Source organism: Oncorhynchus mykiss, chromosome 12 (assembly GCF_013265735.2).
Source record: "Oncorhynchus mykiss isolate Arlee chromosome 12, USDA_OmykA_1.1, whole genome shotgun sequence".
Taxonomy (NCBI): Eukaryota; Metazoa; Chordata; class Actinopteri; order Salmoniformes; family Salmonidae; genus Oncorhynchus; species Oncorhynchus mykiss.
In genome coordinates, this window is record NC_048576.1 from 10,053,208 (window position 1) to 10,070,752 (window position 17,545).

General features: G+C 47.8%; 1 protein-coding gene across 1 annotated transcript in view; it reads left to right on the forward strand.

Annotated features, from left to right (window-relative positions):
- shc3 (SHC (Src homology 2 domain containing) transforming protein 3) overlaps positions 1-17,545 on the forward strand; it is a 60,143-nt gene that overhangs the window by 32,964 nt on the left and 9,634 nt on the right. Inside the window, exons 6-9 of the mRNA XM_036936877.1 lie at positions 436-487; positions 571-700; positions 11,367-11,508; positions 12,902-13,004. Of these exons, the coding sequence (XP_036792772.1) occupies positions 436-487; positions 571-700; positions 11,367-11,508; positions 12,902-13,004 (427 nt within the window). The remainder of the gene's footprint in view (positions 1-435; positions 488-570; positions 701-11,366; positions 11,509-12,901; positions 13,005-17,545) is intronic.

A 17,545-nucleotide genomic window follows, 5' to 3' on the forward strand; every position in this document is an offset into this window, starting at 1 on the left:
TGAATGAATCTGACTGTAGATTATGGCTATAGACAATCCTGAGACTCATCCAAGTCTCTAATATGGGCAGATCGATGTTTAGTTTTTATATTTAACTAGGCAAGTCAGATAAGAACAAATTCTTATTTACAGTGATGGGCCTACCGGGGAACAGTGTGTTAACTGCCTTGTTCAGGGGGCAGAACGACAGCTCGGGGATTCAATCCAGCCACCTTTCTGTTACTGGCCCAATGCTCTAACCACGAGGCTACCGGACCCCACATCGGTTTATTTTGTTTATCACTCATGTCAATCCAGTGTATTAACACATCCATACATTAGTATGCAGACTCTCCTTAGGACTGCTGTAGATGTCGATGTATGAATGCCTTCTTGGTTGACTTTCCCTTTGGCGTCTCTGTTCACCATTCACTAATTTTCCTTTCCTTGGTCCAGGACACGACTCATTATGTTGCCTATGTAGCAAAAGATCCTGTCAACCGAAGAGGTAGGCCCTACCTGTATTTCCCTTCTTCTTCTTCACCTTTCTCCTGCTGGTAGTTGACCTCTGCACCTCTTCTCCTATTCTAGCGTGTCATATTCTGGAGTGTTGTGATGGTCTGGCCCAGGATGTGATCAGCACCATTGGCCAGGCCTTTGACCTCCGTTTCCAGCAGTACCTCCAGTGTCCCTCCAGCAAGATGACCTCTGTACACGACAGGTGAGCCCGTCTGCCATCATAGGCGACAGTGACATTATTTCCTATGTTTTGTGTGTGTGTGTGTGTGTGTGTGTGCCCTGCTAGACATATGTTGTACGTCCTTCCCATCCTTCCTGCTAGACATATGTTGTACGTCCTTCCCATCCTCCCTGCTAGACATACAGTTGAAGTCAGAAGTTTACATACTTGGAGTCATTAAAACTCACTTTTCAACCACTCCACAAATTTCTTGTTAAAAAACTATAGTTTTAGCAAGTCGGTTAGGACATCTACTTTGTGCATGACACAAGTAATGTTTCCAAAAATAGTTTGCTGACAGATTATTTAACTTATAATTCACTGTATCACAATTCCAGTGGGTCAGATGTTTACATACACTAAATTGACTTTACACAGCTTGGAAAATTCCAGAAAATGATGTCATGACTTTAGAAGCTTCTGTTAAGATAATTGACATAATTTGAGTCAATTAGAAGTGTACCTGTGGATGTATTTCAAGGCCTACCTTGCCTGTTTGCTTGACATCATGGGGAAATGAAAATAAATCAGCCAAAAATTGTGACCTCCACAAGTCTGGTTCATCCTTGGGAGCAATTTCTAAACGCCTGAAGGTATCACATTCATCTGTACAAACAATAGTACGCAAGTATAAACACCACACAGCTGTCATACCGCTCAGGAAGGAGACGCGTTCTGTTTCCTAGAGATGAATGTACTTTGGTGCGAAAAGTGCAAATCGATCCCAGAACAACAGCAAAGGACCTTGTGAAGATGCTGGAGGAAACATTTACAAAAGTATCTACAGTGCCTTGCGAAAGTATTCGGCCCCCTTGAACTTTGCGACCTATTGCCACATTTCAGGCTTCAAACATAAAGATATAAAACTGTACTTTTTTGTGAAGAATCAACAACAAGTGGGACACAATCATGAAGTGGAACAACATTTATTGGATATTTCAAACTTTTTTAACAAATCAAAAACTGAAAAATTGGGCGTGCAAAATTATTCAGCCCCTTTACTTTCAGTGCAGCAAACTCTCTCCAGAAGTTCAGTGAGGATCTCTGAATGATCCAATGTTGACCTAAATGACTAATGATGATAAATACAATCCACCTGTGTGTAATCAAGTCTCCGTATAAATGCACCTGCACTGTGATAGTCTCAGAGGTCCGTTAAAAGCGCAGAGAGCATCATGAAGAACAAGGAACACACCAGGCAGGTCCGAGATACTGTTGTGAAGAAGTTTAAAGCCAGATTTGGATACAAAAAGATTTCCCAAGCTTTAAACATCCCAAGGAGCACTGTGCAAGTGATAATATTGAAATGGAAGGAGTATCAGACCACTGCAAATCTACCAAGACCTGCAGCTCATACAAGGAGAAGACTGATCAGAGATGCAGCCAAGAGGCCCATGATCACTCTGGATGAACTGCAGAGATCTACAGCTGAGGTGGGAGACTCTGTCCATAGGACAACAATCAGTCATATATTGCACAAATCTGGCCTTTATGGAAGAGTGGCAAGAAGAAAGCCATTTCTTAAAGATAGCCATAAAAAGTGTTGTTTAAAGTTTGCCACAAGCCACCTGGGAGACACAGCAAACATGTGGAAGAAGGTGCTCTGGTCAGATGAAACCAAAATTGAACTTTTTGGCAACAATGCAAAATGTTATGTTTGGCGTAAAAGCAACACAGCTCATCACCCAGAACACACCATCCCCACTGTCAAACATGGTGGTGGCAGCATCATGGTTTGGGCCTGCTTTTCTTCAGCAGGGACAGGGAAGATGGTTCAAATTGATGGGAAGATGGATGGAGCCAAATACAGGACCATTCTGGAAGAAAACCTGATGGAGTCTGCAAAAGACTTGAGACTGGGACGAAGATTTGTCTTCCAACAAGACAATGATCCAAAACATAAAGCAAAATCTACAATGGGAATGGTTCAAAAATAAACATATCCAGGTGTTAGAATGGCCAAGTCAAAGTCCAGACCTGAATCCAATCGAGAATCTGTGGAAAGAACTGAAAACTGCTGTTCACAAATGCTCTCCATCCAACCTCACTGAGCTCAAGCTGTTTTGCAAGGAGGAATGGGAAAAAATTTCAGTCTCTCGATGTGCAAAACTGATAGAGACATACCCCAAGCGACTTACAGCTGTAATCGCAGTAAAAGGTGGCGCTACAAAGTATTAACTTAAGGGGGCTGAATAATTTTGCACGGACAATTTTTCAGTTTTTGATTTGTTAAAAAAGTTTGAAATATCCAATAAATGTCGTTCCACTTCATGATTGTGTCCCACTTGTTGTTGATTCTTCACAAAAAAATACAGTTTTATATCTTTATGTTTGAAACCTGAAATGTGGCAAAAGGTCGCAAAGTTCAAGGGGGCCGAATACTTTCGCAAGGCACTGTATATCCACAATAATATGAGTCCTATATTAACATGACCTGAAAGCCGCTCAGCAAGGAAGAAGCCACTGCTCCAAAACCCCCATAAAAAGAGAAATGTCCTCTGGTCTGATGAAACAAAAATAGAACTGTTTGGCCATAATGACCATCGTTATGTCTGGAGGAAAAAGGGGGAGGCTTGTGTCGAGTCTTTACTATCATTAACTGAAGACTGATAGTTTTTATCAAAGATTCTCTGTAATTAGTTATTACGCGATTAGACTGATTAATCATGTAACCGTAATTACTAGGAAGTCGGGGCACCAAGGAAAAATATTCAGATTACAAAGTTAACATTTCCTAAAAGAACTTTTCTGATATTTTATCTGATTTATTAGTATTCGAATTTTTGAATTATTTACTTTACCTCACGTTAGTCTCATTCCAAACATCGTAAATTGTTGGTTATCTGCACGAACCCAGTCTTCACTATAAGTCATCCATACATCAATTGTCTTAAATCATTTATTTATTACTAACTAAGTAATTCACAGAAATGCATAAACAAACAAACAAACAAGGTAAATGTGGTTACATGAAATGATAGGAGAATGTGCCCTAGAGGGCTAAACCGGCATGGCGGCTTGTTAGACAAAAGGGGAACCTAATGATAATTATAACAATTGAAATGCTAATCCTTTACACATGAACGCTCACTCATTCGGGATCAATTGCGATCAATATATATATATTTGCGCTCAGTGTGTCGTCGGGATCTCTGTTGAAAAGTTCATTTCTGTTGGAGAGTTTGTCTGCTCTCTCTCTCTCTCTGTCGTATTTAGAATGGATAGTTCAGAGTGACATTCATCGTTATAGAATGGTGTTTCGGTGGTTGTCGTTCTTCGTGTTCAATGATACCAAATTCCTAGCTGAAGACTAGTAATTAATATCAAAGACTTGTTCTTATTCTGTCGGTATCGATAGTCTAAGAGTTTAACCACGTGGTTTGGTTAAAAGATTCAGCAATTATCTACAACCTTTGTCCTCCTAATGGAGAAAAACATGGTCTGCAACCTTTAGCCATCTCGTAATTGAGGTAAGCTCGGTCTGCTGATCGAAAACCAGAGTGGGGGTTTTGTCATGTACTGTCATGTTGTGTCTTGTCTCTGTCCTTTCCCTTCACCCTGTCTCCCTCTGCTGGTCGTTGTTAGGTTACCTTTTCTCCCCCGCTTTCCCCCAGCTGTTCCTTGTCTCCTCTAACTACCCATTCACCCCGTTTCCCACCTGTTCCCTTTTTCCCTCTGATTAGGTCCCTATATCTCTCTCTGTTTCTGTTCCTGTCCTTGTCGGATTCTTGTTTGTTGTGTTTCATGCCTGAGCCAGACTATCGTCATGTTTGCTGTAACCTTGTCCTGTCCTGTCGGAATCTGCCGGTCTATCTGAGCCTACCTATGTTTGGTTATTAAAGAAGCTCTGTTTAAGTTAGTTCGCTTTTGGGTCCTCATTCACTCACCATAACAGAAGAATCCGACCAAGAATGGACCCAGCGACTTCGGATCTTCTCCACTCAGCCGTCGGGATCCAGGGAGCGATGCTAGGCAGACACGAGCAGGAAGTGTCTGCTGCTCGACATGCCGTTGAGACCCTGGCCACCCAAGTCTCCAACCTCACAGAACAGGTTCACCATCTCCGCCTCGATCCACCGGCCACTTCCAGGGCTTTCGAATCTCCGGAGCCCAGAATCAATAACCCGCCGTGTTACTCTGGGGAGCCCACTGAATGCCGCTCGTTCCTCACCCAGTGTGATATTGTGTTTTCTCTCCAGCCCAACACTTACTCCAGGAGCACTGCTCGTGTCGCCTACGTCATATCTCTCCTTATTGGACGGGCTCGTGAGTGGGGCACGGCAATCTGGGAGGCAAGGGCTGAGTGTACTAACCAGTATCAAGACTTTAAGGAGGAGATGATACGGGTTTTTGATCGATCTGTTTTTGGGGAGGAGGCTTCCAGGGCCCTGTCTTCCCTATGTCAAGGCAATCGATCCATAACAGACTACTCTATTGAGTTTCGCACTCTTGCTGTCTCCAGTGGCTGGAACGAGCCGGCCTTGCTCGCTCGTCTTCTGGAGGGTTTCCGCGCAGAGGTAAAGGATGAGATTCTCTCCCGGGAGGTTCCTTCCAGCGTGGATTCCTTGATTGAACTCGCTATTCGCATTGAGCGACGGGTTGATCTTCGTCACCGAGCTCGTGGAAAGGAGCTCGCGCTCTCCGTCGCCTCCCTCTCCGCATCACTACCATCTTCCTCTGCCGGCTCGGGTGCTGAGCCCATGCAGCTGGGAGGTATCCGCATCTCGACTAAGGAGAGGGAACGGAGAATCACCAACCGCCTCTGTCTCTATTGCGGTTCCGCTGGTCATTTTGTCACTTCATGTCCAGTAAAAGGCCAGAGCTCGTCAGTAAGCGGAGGGCTACTGGTGAGCGCTACTACTCCTGTCTCTCCTTCAAGATCCTGCACTACCTTGTCGGTCCATCTACGCTGGACCGGTTCGTCAGCTTCCTGCAGTGCCTTAATAGACTCTGGGGCGGAGGGCTGTTTTATGGACGAGACCTGGGCTCGGGAACATGACATTCCTCTCAGACAGTTAAAGGAGCCCACGGCCTTGTTCGCTCTGGATGGTAGTCCTCTCCCCAGGATTCAGCGTGAGACGCTACCTTTAACCCTCACTGTTTCTGGTAATCATAGTGAAACCATTTCTTTTTTAATTTTTCGTTCACCTTTTACACCTGTTGTTTTGGGCCATCCCTGGCTAGTTTGTCATAATCCTTCCATTAATTGGTCTAGTAATTCTATCCTCTCCTGGAACGTTTCTTGTCATGTGAAATGTTTAATGTCTGCTATCCCTCCTGTTTCCTCTGTCTCTTCTTCACAGGAGGAGCCTGGTGATTTGACAGGGGTGCCGGAGGAATATCACGATCTGCGCACGGTGTTCAGTCGGTCCAGGGCCACCTCTCTTCCTCCACACCGGTCGTATGATTGTAGTATTGATCTCCTTCCGGGAACCACCCCCCCCCCGGGGTAGACTATACTCTCTGTCGGCTCCCGAACGTAAGGCTCTCGAAGATTATTTGTCTGTAGCTCTTGACGCCGGTACCATAGTCCCCTCCTCCTCTCCCGCCGGAGCGGGGTTTTTTTTTTGTCAAGAAGAAGGACGGGTCTCTGCGCCCCTGCATAGATTATCGAGGGCTGAATGACATAACAGTGAAGAATCGTTATCCGCTTCCTCTTATGTCTTCAGCCTTCGAGATCCTGCAGGGAGCCAGGTTTTTCACTAAGTTGGACCTTCGTAACGCTTACCATCTCGTGCGCATCAGGGAGGGGGACGAGTGGAAGACGGCGTTTAACACTCCGTTAGGGCACTTTGAATACCGGGTTCTTCCTTTCGGCCTCGCTAACGCTCCAGCTGTCTTTCAGGCATTAGTCAATGATGTCCTGAGAGACATGCTGAACATCTTTGTTTTCGTTTACCTTGACGATATCCTGATTTTTTCACCGTCACTCCAGATTCATGTTCAGCACGTTCGACGTGTCCTCCAGCGCCTTTTAGAGAATTGTCTTTTTGTGAAGGCTGAGAAGTGCACTTTTCATGCCTCCTCCGTCACATTTCTCGGTTCTGTTATTTCCGCTGAAGGCATTAAGATGGATCCCGCTAAGGTCCAAGCTGTCATTGATTGGCCCGTCCCTAAGTCACGCGTCGAGCTGCAGCGCTTTCTCGGCTTCGCGAACTTCTATCGTCGTTTCATCCGTAATTTCGGTCAGGTGGCAGCTCCTCTCACAGCCCTTACTTCTGTCAAGACGTGCTTTAAGTGGTCCGTTTCCGCCCAGGGAGCTTTTGATCTCCTCAAGAATCGTTTTACATCCGCTCCTATCCTTGTTACACCTGACGTCTCTAGACAGTTCGTTGTCGAGGTTGACGCGTCAGAGGTGGGCGTGGGAGCCATCCTTTCTCAGCGCTCCCTCTCTGACGACAAGGTCCACCCATGCGCGTATTTTTCTCATCGCCTGTCGCCGTCGGAACGTAACTATGATGTGGGTAACCGCGAACTGCTCGCCATCCGGTTAGCCCTAGGCGAATGGCGACAGTGGTTGGAGGGGGCGACCGTTCCTTTTGTCGTTTGGACTGACCATAGGAACCTTGAGTACATCCGTTCTGCCAAACGACTTAATGCGCGTCAGGCGCGTTGGGCGCTGTTTTTCGCTCGTTTCGAGTTCGTGATTTCTTATCGTCCGGGCTCTAAGAACACCAAGCCTGATGCTTTGTCTCGTCTCTTCAGTTCTTCAGTAGCCTCCACTGACCCCGAGGGGATTCTCCCTGAGGGGCGTGTTGTCGGGTTGACTGTCTGGGGAATTGAGAGGCAGGTAAAACAAGCGCTCACTCACACTCCGTCGCCGCGCGCTTGTCCTAGGAACCTTCTTTTCGTTCCCGTTCCTACTCGTCTGGCCGTTCTTCAGTGGGCTCACTCTGCCAAGTTAGCCGGCCACCCTGGCGTTCGGGGTACGCTTGCTTCCATTCGCCAGCGTTTTTGGTGGCCCACCCGGGAGCATGACACGCGTCGTTTCGTGGCTGCTTGTTCGGTCTGCGCGCAGACTAAGTCCGGTAACTCTCCTCCTGCCGGCCGTCTCAGGCCGCTTCCTATTCCCTCTCGACCGTGGTCTCACATCGCCTTAGATTTTGTCACCGGACTGCCTTCGTCAGCGGGGAAGACTGTTATTCTTACGGTTGTCGATAGGTTCTCTAAGGCGGCTCATTTCATTCCCCTTGCTAAGCTTCCTTCTGCTAAAGAGACGGCACAAATCATCATCGAGAATGTTTTCAGAATTCATGGCCTTCCGTCAGACGTCGTTTCGGACAGAGGTCCGCAATTCACGTCTCAATTTTGGAGGGAGTTTTGCCGTTTGATTGGGGCTTCCGTCAGTCTCTCTTCCGGCTTTCACCCCCAGTCTAACGGTCAAGCAGAACGGGCCAATCAGACTATTGGTCGCATCTTACGCAGTCTTTCTTTTCGTAACCCTGCGTCTTGGTCAGAACAGCTCCCCTGGGCAGAATACGCCCACAACTCGCTTCCTTCGTCTGCGACCGGGCTATCTCCTTTTCAGAGTAGCCTCGGGTACCAGCCTCCGCTGTTCTCATCTCAGTTCGCCGAGTCCAGCGTCCCCTCCGCTCAGGCTTTTGTCCAACGTTGCGAGCGCACCTGGAAGAGGGTCAGGTCTGCACTTTGCCGTTATAGGACGCAGACTGTGAGGGCTGCTAATAAGCGTAGAACTAAGAGTCCTAGATATTGTCGCGGTCAGAGAGTTTGGCTCTCCACTCAGAACCTTCCCCTTAAGACGGCTTCTCGCAAGTTGACCCCGCGGTTCATTGGTCCGTTCCGTATTTCTCGGGTCATTAATCCTGTCGCAGTTCGACTTCTTCTTCCGCGATACCTTCGTCGCGTCCACCCGGTCTTCCATGTCTCCTGCATCAAGCCCGTCCTTCGCGCCCCCGCTCGTCTTCCCCGCCCCCCCCCCATCCTTGTCGAGGGCGCACCCATCTACAGGGTCCGTAGAATTTTGGACATGCGTCCTCGGGGCCGTGGTCACCAGTACCTCGTAGATTGGGAGGGGTACGGTCCTGAGGAGAGGAGTTGGGTTCCCTCTCGGGACGTGCTGGACCGTGCGCTGATCGAGGATTTCCTCCGTTGCCGCCAGGTTTCCTCCTCGAGTGCGCCAGGAGGCGCTCGGTGAGTGGGGGGGTACTGTCATGTACTGTCATGTTGTGTCTTGTCTCTGTCCTTTCCCTTCACCCTGTCTCCCTCTGCTGGTCGTTGTTAGGTTACCTTTTCTCCCCCGCTTTCCCCCAGCTGTTCCTTGTCTCCTCTAACTACCCATTCACCCCGTTTCCCACCTGTTCCCTTTTTCCCTCTGATTAGGTCCCTATATCTCTCTCTGTTTCTGTTCCTGTCCTTGTCGGATTCTTGTTTGTTGTGTTTCATGCCTGAGCCAGACTATCGTCATGTTTGCTGTAACCTTGTCCTGTCCTGTCGGAATCTGCCGGTCTATCTGAGCCTACCTATGTTTGGTTATTAAAGAAGCTCTGTTTAAGTTAGTTCGCTTTTGGGTCCTCATTCACTCACCATAACAGGTTTTATTCGGAAGGGCCGAAAAAGGTCTGTCCCAGGAGGCCTGACCCTAACTGGGCTCAGGGGCGGTCCCAGGAGGCCTGACCCTAACTGGGCTCAGGGGCAGTCCTCTGATTTAGTTCAAATCAAAAGGGAATTGTATTTTTCTTCATTAAACAGTCCAAAATCATATTACACAATTATACAAACAGTATCATCCTCACTCATTCATCTTATACTACAATTAGATGTAAACCTCATATCTGAGGCTATTATATAAACAGCGTTAAGGTTATGTGGCCACACCGTATCCCATGAGCTTCCCCAAGTTGTGACAAATGGACCAGTTTGTAGCTGGATTCTTCACCGATTTTTCATACTTTCTTTGGAACATGAAATTTGTTCGCACCTCAAGTTCTGTGAGGTGGAAGGATTTCCTTTGTTCTCTATGAAAATGTACCCTCTCTATATACTGTGTGTCCATGAGGAGATCCTCAGGAATTTACGGCGTCTCTCTGACCACAGCAACCTAGTTGAAGGAGGAAGGGGGGGGGCAGGGAGAGGGGGATGGGGCTTGCTATACCCAAAGAGGCCAACGTCATGACACTTGCAAGCCGAAGAACACCATCCCAACCGAGAAGCTTGGGGGTGGCAGCATCATCATGTGGGAGTGCTTTGCTGCAGGAGGGACTGGTGCACTTCACAAAATTGATGGCATCATGAGCAGGAAAATTATGTGGATATATTGAAGCAACATCTCAAGACATCAGTCAGGAAGTTAAAGCTTGGTCGCAAATGGGTCTTCCAAAATGACAATGACCCCAAGCGTACTTCAAAAGTTGCGGTAAAATGGCTTAAGGATAACAAAGTCAAGGCATTGGAATGGCCATCACAAACCCCTGACCTCAATCCTATAGAACATTTGTGGGCAGAACTGGAAAAGCGTGTGCGAGCAAGGAGGCCTACAAACCTGACTCAGTTACACCAGCTCTTGCCAGGAGGAATGGGCCAAAATTCACCCAACTTATTGTGGGACGCTTGTGAAAGGCTACCCGTAACGTTTGACCCAAGTTAAGCAATTTAAAGGCAATGCTACCAAATACTAATTGAGTGTTTGTAAACTTTGTAAACCCACTGAGAATGTGATGAAAGAAATAAAAGTTGAAATAAATAATTCTCTCTACTGTTATTCTGACATTTCACATTCTTAAAATAAAGTGGTGATCCTAACTGACCTAAGACAGGGAATGTTTACTAGGATTAAATGTCAGGATTTGTGAAATACTGAGTTTAAATGTATTTGGCTAAGGTATATGTAAACTCCTGACTTCAACTGTATGTTGTACGTCCTTCCCATCCACCCTGCTAGACATATATTGTACATCCTTCCCATCCACCCTGCTAGACATATATTGTACGTCCTTCCCATCCATCCTGCTAGACATATATTGTACGTCCTTCCCATCCACCCTGTTAGACATAAGTTGGTACATCCTTCCCATCCACCCTGCTAGACATATGTTGGTACATCCATCCCATCCACCCTGCTAGACATATGTTGGTACATCCTTCCCATCCACCCTGCTAGACATATGTTGGTACATCCTTCCCATCCACCCTGCTAGACATATATTGTACGTCCTTCCCATCCACCCTGCTAGACATATGTTGGTACATCCTTCCCATCCACCCTGCTAGACATATATTGTACATCCTTCCCATCCACCCTGCTAGACATATGTTGGTACATCCTTCCCATCCACCCTGCTAGACATATGTTGGTACATCCTTCCCATCCACCCTGCTAGACATATGTTGGTACATCCTTCCCATCCACCCTGCTAGACATATGTTGGTACATCCTTCCCATCCACCCTGCTAGACATATGTTGGTACATCCTTCCCATCCACCCTGCTAGACATATGTTGGTACATCCTTCCCATCCACCCTGCTAGACATATGTTGGTACATCCTTCCCATCCACCCTGCTAGACATATGTTGGTACATCCTTCCCATCCACCCTGCTAGACATATGCTGTAGCTTCACGATGCACATATTAATCCTGCTTTCTAGTGAGCAGAAGTTCACAGCTGATCGACCCTCTGTGTGATGACAGGGTTCTGAATATGGAGTCAGTCTGGACAGAGGAGGAGGAGGAGGAGCCTGCCGAACATCCGTACTACAACAATATCCCCGGGAAGATGCCACCACCTGGAGGATTCATAGACACCCGGCTAGGCCAGAGCATCCAGGCTGAGGTACAGGACAGTTCCCTCGCACATCTCACCCCACATCTCACCATATGCAGCAGCAACAGCCAGTACAGAGTACTACACTTTAGGGCTCCCGAGTGGCACAGCGGTCTAAGGCACTGCGTCTTAGTGCAAGAGGTGTCACTACAGTCCCTGGTTTGAATCCAGGCTGTATCACATCCAGCCGTGATTGGGAGTCCCATAGGGCGCTGCACAATTGTCCCAGGATTGGCCGGGGTAGGCCATCATTGTAAATAAGAATTTGTTCTGAACTGACTTGCCGAGTTAAATAAATATATATATATAAAATTCTGCAAAGAGTTCAACACAGTTTTGAACAGTGACTACATACATGTTTTATGTGATCACTGCGGGACATGAACCCACTATCTTGGCTTCGCTGGCGTTGCACTAACTGAGCCACACAGTACCACAAATCAACATGATGTGTAGGTACGTCATCACCAGTTAGAAATATAATTCCCAGGATGTCCATTCCACACTTACCCCATCTACACCAACCTCATCCATCCTTCCTCATCCACACCTACCTCATCCATCCAACCTCATCCACACCTACCTCATCCATCCTTCTTCATCCACACCTACCTCATCCATCCAACCTCATCCACACCTACCTCATCCATCCAACGTCATCTAATCCAACCTCATCCACACCTACATCATCCACACCTACCTCATCCATCCAACCTCACCTACACCAACCTCATCCATCCAACCTCATCCACACCTACCTAATCCATCCTACCTCATCCACACTTACCTCATCTATCCTACCTCATCCATCCTACCTCATCCACACCTACCTAATCCATCCTACCGCATCCACACCAACCTCATCCTCACTTGGTAATCTCATCCACACCTACCTCATCCATACCAACCTCACCCACACCAACCTAATCCATCCTACCTCATCCACACCAACCTCATCCATCTTACCTCATCTAGAGTCTACCTCATCCATCCTACCTCATCTACATCAACCTCATCCACACCTACCTCATCCACATCTACCTTATCCATCCTACCTCATCGACATCTACCTCATCCTCACCTACCTCATCCATCCTACCTCATCCACACCTACCTCATCCATTATACCTCAGCCACACCAACCTCATCCATCCTACCTTATCTTTCCTACCTCATCCATGCTACCTCTTCCTAAGGCACCCAGGGCCTACATACGTCACCACAGTCTAGAAATACATCCTGTTAGCCTCTGGGATTTGATTTGCTTCCCAATCATGAATGAGATGGATCCTGCTGACAGAGGAAGGAAGGAATACAGACCTTGCAGAAGAGTTGCTGTTTTTTTATCTTTATTTTTCTCTGACTCATTCTGTTGTTTTTCCTGTGTCTGTCCCTCGAGCAGCAGGCCCCAGGGGCTGGGGTGGACCAGACTTACTACCAGGGTAGACACTGTGGCGAGATCTGGGGGGCGGACAGGAGGCCTACTGGGATACTCGTCCAACAGGGTAAAATAGGATCTATCTGTCTCTGGTCTCTCTCTCTCTCTCTCTCTCTCTCTCTCTCTCGCTCTCTCTCTTTGGATATCTTTCTGGACGTGTCACAATCTCTCTCTTTTTTTCTGTTTGTCTCTAGCTTTCTCTCTCTGTCTGTCGTTCTCTGTCTCTTACTCTCTCTCCGTCTCACCGTCTCTCTCGCTCACCATTACGATTGACCATTACGTATCGGTCCCAGTCAAATTGAACGAAACATAATCTTAGGACCAAAATAGCTTTTTACCACCTGAGGAACATTGCCAAGGTACGGTCAGATTTTGGCTAGGCTACTTTGAAGCAAGGTAAGACATGCCTCACAATATGTAATTAAAACTTTCAGGTTTCAAACCGTTAAGTATCTGTTTTCAAAATGAATACTGCCTCCAGCTCATTGCAAAGTGGTGTGTGCCTTTGCATTTTGCATTTGCTGTTTGAGATGTTGTAGCAGCAGCTCTCGTGTTGTCTGACAGATTTTACGCTCAAAGACTGTATATACTGTACACGAGTGCCGAATTAAGTACACTCAATTATGCAAATGAACCTATAGACGGATAAGCATGACTGGTGAAATGTATTTCCATCAATGAAGAGGCTAAAAAGCGTTACTTCACAATGGTGTTTTTTCTTCTTTCCCGGACAATTGGCCTGCTGCAATTTTATTTATCAGCTTTTCTATTTTTTTTATTGGTCAAAAGCCGGCTATTACCGGCTAAGGGAAACGTTGACACACACACACACACACACACACACACACACACACACACACACACACACACACACACACACGTCAGCTCAGACAGATCCAGCTCAGAGAGGCACAGCTCAGAGAGGCCCAGCTCAGAGGCCCAGCTCAGAGGCCCAGCTCAGAGGCCCAGCTCAGACAGATCCAGCTCAGAGAGGCCCAGCTCAGAGGCCCAGCTCAGAGGCCCAGCTCAGAGAGGCCCAGCTCAGAGAGGCCCAGCTCAGAGGCCCAGCTCAGAGGCCCAGCTCAGAGAGGCCCAGCTCAGAGAGGCCCAGCTCAGAGAGGCCCAGCTCAGAGGCCCAGCTCAGAGGCCCAGCTCAGACAGATCCAGCTCAGAGAGACCCCGCTCAGAGAGGCCCAGCTCAGACAGATCCAGCTCAGACAGATCCAGCTCAGAGAGGCCCAGCTCAGACAGATCCAGCTCAGAGAGGCCCAGCTCAGAGAGGCCCAGCTCAGAGAGGCCCAGCTCCCAGAGGCCCAGCTCAGAGAGGCCCAGCTCAGAGGCCCAGCTCAGAGAGGCCCAGCTCAGAGAGGCCCAGCTCAGAGTGGCCCAGCTCAGAGAGGCCCAGCTCAGAGAGGCCCAGCTCAGAGGCCCAGCTCAGAGAGGCCCAGCTCAGAGACCCAGCTCAGAGAGGCCCAGCTCAGAGAGGCCCAGCTCAGAGGCCCAGCTCAGAGAGGCCCAGCTCAGAGAGGCCCAGCTCAGAGACCCAGCTCAGAGAGGCCCCGCTCAGAGAGGCCCAGCTCAGAGGCCCCGCTCAGAGAGGCCCAGCTCAGAGAGGCCCAGCTCAGAGAGGCCCAGCTCCCAGAGGCCCAGCTCAGAGAGGCCCAGCTCAGAGAGGCCCCGCTCAGAGAGGCCCAGCTCAGAGAGGCCCAGCTCAGAGAGGCCCAGCTCAGAGGCCCAGCTCAGAGAGGCCCAGCTCAGAGAGGCCCAGCTCAGAGAGGCCCAGCTCAGACAGATCCAGCTCAGACAGATCCAGCTCAGACAGATCCAGCTCAGAGAGGCCCAGCTCAGACAGATCCAGCTCAGAGAGGCCCAGCTCAGAGAGGCCCCGCTCAGAGAGGCCCAGCTCAGAGAGGCTCAGCTCAGAGGCCCCGCTCAGAGAGGCCCAGCTCAGAGAGGCCCAGCTCAGAGAGGCCCAGCTCAGAGGCCCAGCTCAGAGAGGCCCAGCTCAGAGAGGCCCAGCTCAGAGGCCCAGCTCATGAGCTCCATCAGCAGCAGATTTTCATTTAGAATGGAAAATGAATGTGTTTATTCAATAAATGTGTGCATTGCATCGTATCGCATCGAACCAAATCGCTTCGTTACTCTAAACAAATAGAATCGGCACCAAATCGTTTCAAACTAAAACGTGTCGTTCATGTATCGTATCGGATCCCATGCATCTAAACATCTAAAAGAAGCGTCCTCTCACTGTCACCTGCGTTTATTTTCAGCAAACTTAACGTGTAAATATTTGTATGAACATAACAAGATTTAACAACTGAGACATAAACTGAACAAGTTCCACAGACATGTTGTCACAATCGTCGATGGGAACGGACCAAGGCGCAGAATGAGTTCCATATACTTTATTACACAGTGAAACTATCAAAAACAATAAACAACACGAACGTGAAAGCCGTAGTGCACAAAACACTAACACAAACAATATCCCACAAAACAATGGAACAATGGAAAACTTAAGTATGATCCCCAATTAGAGACAACGATAATCAGCTGCCTCTAATTGGGAACCATACTAAAACACCAACATAGAAATATAACGACTAGAACACCCCCCCGAGTCACGCCCTGACCTAAAACACCATAGAGAACCCAGAGGGCTCTCTATGGTCAAGACGTGAGACATGTGATGAACAGAAAGGGAATCATGTTTCCCTGAACAAAGGGTGGTCAAAATCAAAAGGAACAGTCAGTATCTGGTGTGGCCACCAGCTGCATTAAGTACTACAGTGCATCTCCTCCTCATGGACTGCACCAGATTTGCCAGTTCTTGCTGTGATATATTACCCCACTCTTCCACCAAGGCACCTGCAAGTTCCCGGATATTTCTGGGGGGAATGGCCCTAGCCCTCACCCTCCGATCCAACAGGTCCCAAATGTGCTCAATGGGATTGAGATCCAGGCTCTTCGCTGGCCATGGCAGAACACTGACATTCCTGTCTTGCAGGAAATCACGCACAAAACGACTAGTATGGCTGGTGGCATTGTCATGCTGGAAGGTCATGTCAGGATGAGCCTGCAGGATGGGTACCACATGGGGGAGGAGGATGTCTTCCCTGTAACGCACAGCGTTGAGATTGCCTGCAATGACAACAAGCTCAGTCCGATGATGCTGTGACACACCGCCCCAGACCATGACAGACCCTCAACCTCCAAATCGATCCCACTCCAGAGTACAGGCCTCGGTGTAAGGCTCATTCCTTCAATGATAAACACAAATCTGACCATCACCCCATGTGAGACAAAACCGAGACTCGTCAGTGAAGACTAGTCCTGTCTGCCAGTCCTGTCTGGTTCAGCGATGGTGGGTTTGTGCCCATAGGCGACGTTGTTGCCGGTGATGTCTGGTGAGGACCTGCCTTACAACAGGCCTACAAGCCTTCAGTTCAGTCTATTGCGGACAGTCTGAGCATGATTGAGGGACTGTGCGTTCCTGGTGTAACCCGGGCAGTTGTTGTTGCCATCCTGTACCTGTCTCGCAGGTGTGATGTTCGGATGTACCGATCCTGTGCAGGTGTTGTTACATGTGGTCTGCCACTGCAAGGACGATCAGCTGCCGTCCTGTCTCCCTGTAGCTCTGTCTTAGGCGTCTCACATTACGGACATTGCAATTTATTGCCCTGGCCACATCTGCAGTCCTCATGCCTCCTTGCAGCATGCCTAAGGCACGTTCACGCAGATGAGCAGGACCCTGGGCATCTTTCATTTGGTGTTTTTCAGAGTCAGTAGAAAGGCCTCTTTAGTGTCCTAAGTTTTCATAACTGTGACCTTAATTTCCTACCGTCTGTAAGCTGTTAGTGTCTTAACGACCGTTCCACAGGTGCATGTTAATTCATTCTTTATGGTTCATTGAACAAGCATGGGGAAACAGTGTTTAAACCCTTTACAATGAAGATCTGTGAAGTTATTTGGATTTTTAAAAGACAGGGTCCTGAAAAGGGACGTTTCTTTTTTTTGATGAGTTCAGATACGTATCATTCCTGTATTTTGTCAGAGCCCATAGATACGTATCATTCCTGTATTGTATTTGAGCCCATGTATCTAGTAGATACGTATCGTTCCTGTATTGTGTCAGAGCCCATAGATACGTATCATTCCTGTATTGTATTTGAGCCCATGTATCTAGTAGATACGTATCGTTCCTGTATTGTGTCAGAGCCCATAGATACGTATCATTCCTGTATTGTATTTGAGCCCATGTATCTAGTAGATACGTATCGTTCCTGTATTGTGTCAGAGCCCATAGATACGTATCGTTCCTGTATTGTGTCAGAGCCCATAGATATGTATCATTCCTGTATTGTATTTGAGCCCATGTATCTAGTAGATACGTATCGTTCCTGTATTGTGTCAGAGCCCATAGATACGTATCTAATCGTCTTGAAGGTGAAAGATATGCATCCCTCGTTTATATTAACCCTCGTTTCTATTAACTCATAACCCCCCCCCCAGGTAAGAAGAGAGAGACTCTTTATTGTCTATTTTATTTTCAGATGACAGAAAATATAAATGAGTCTTTCTTGCTTTTAACTTTTGCTTTGATGTCTA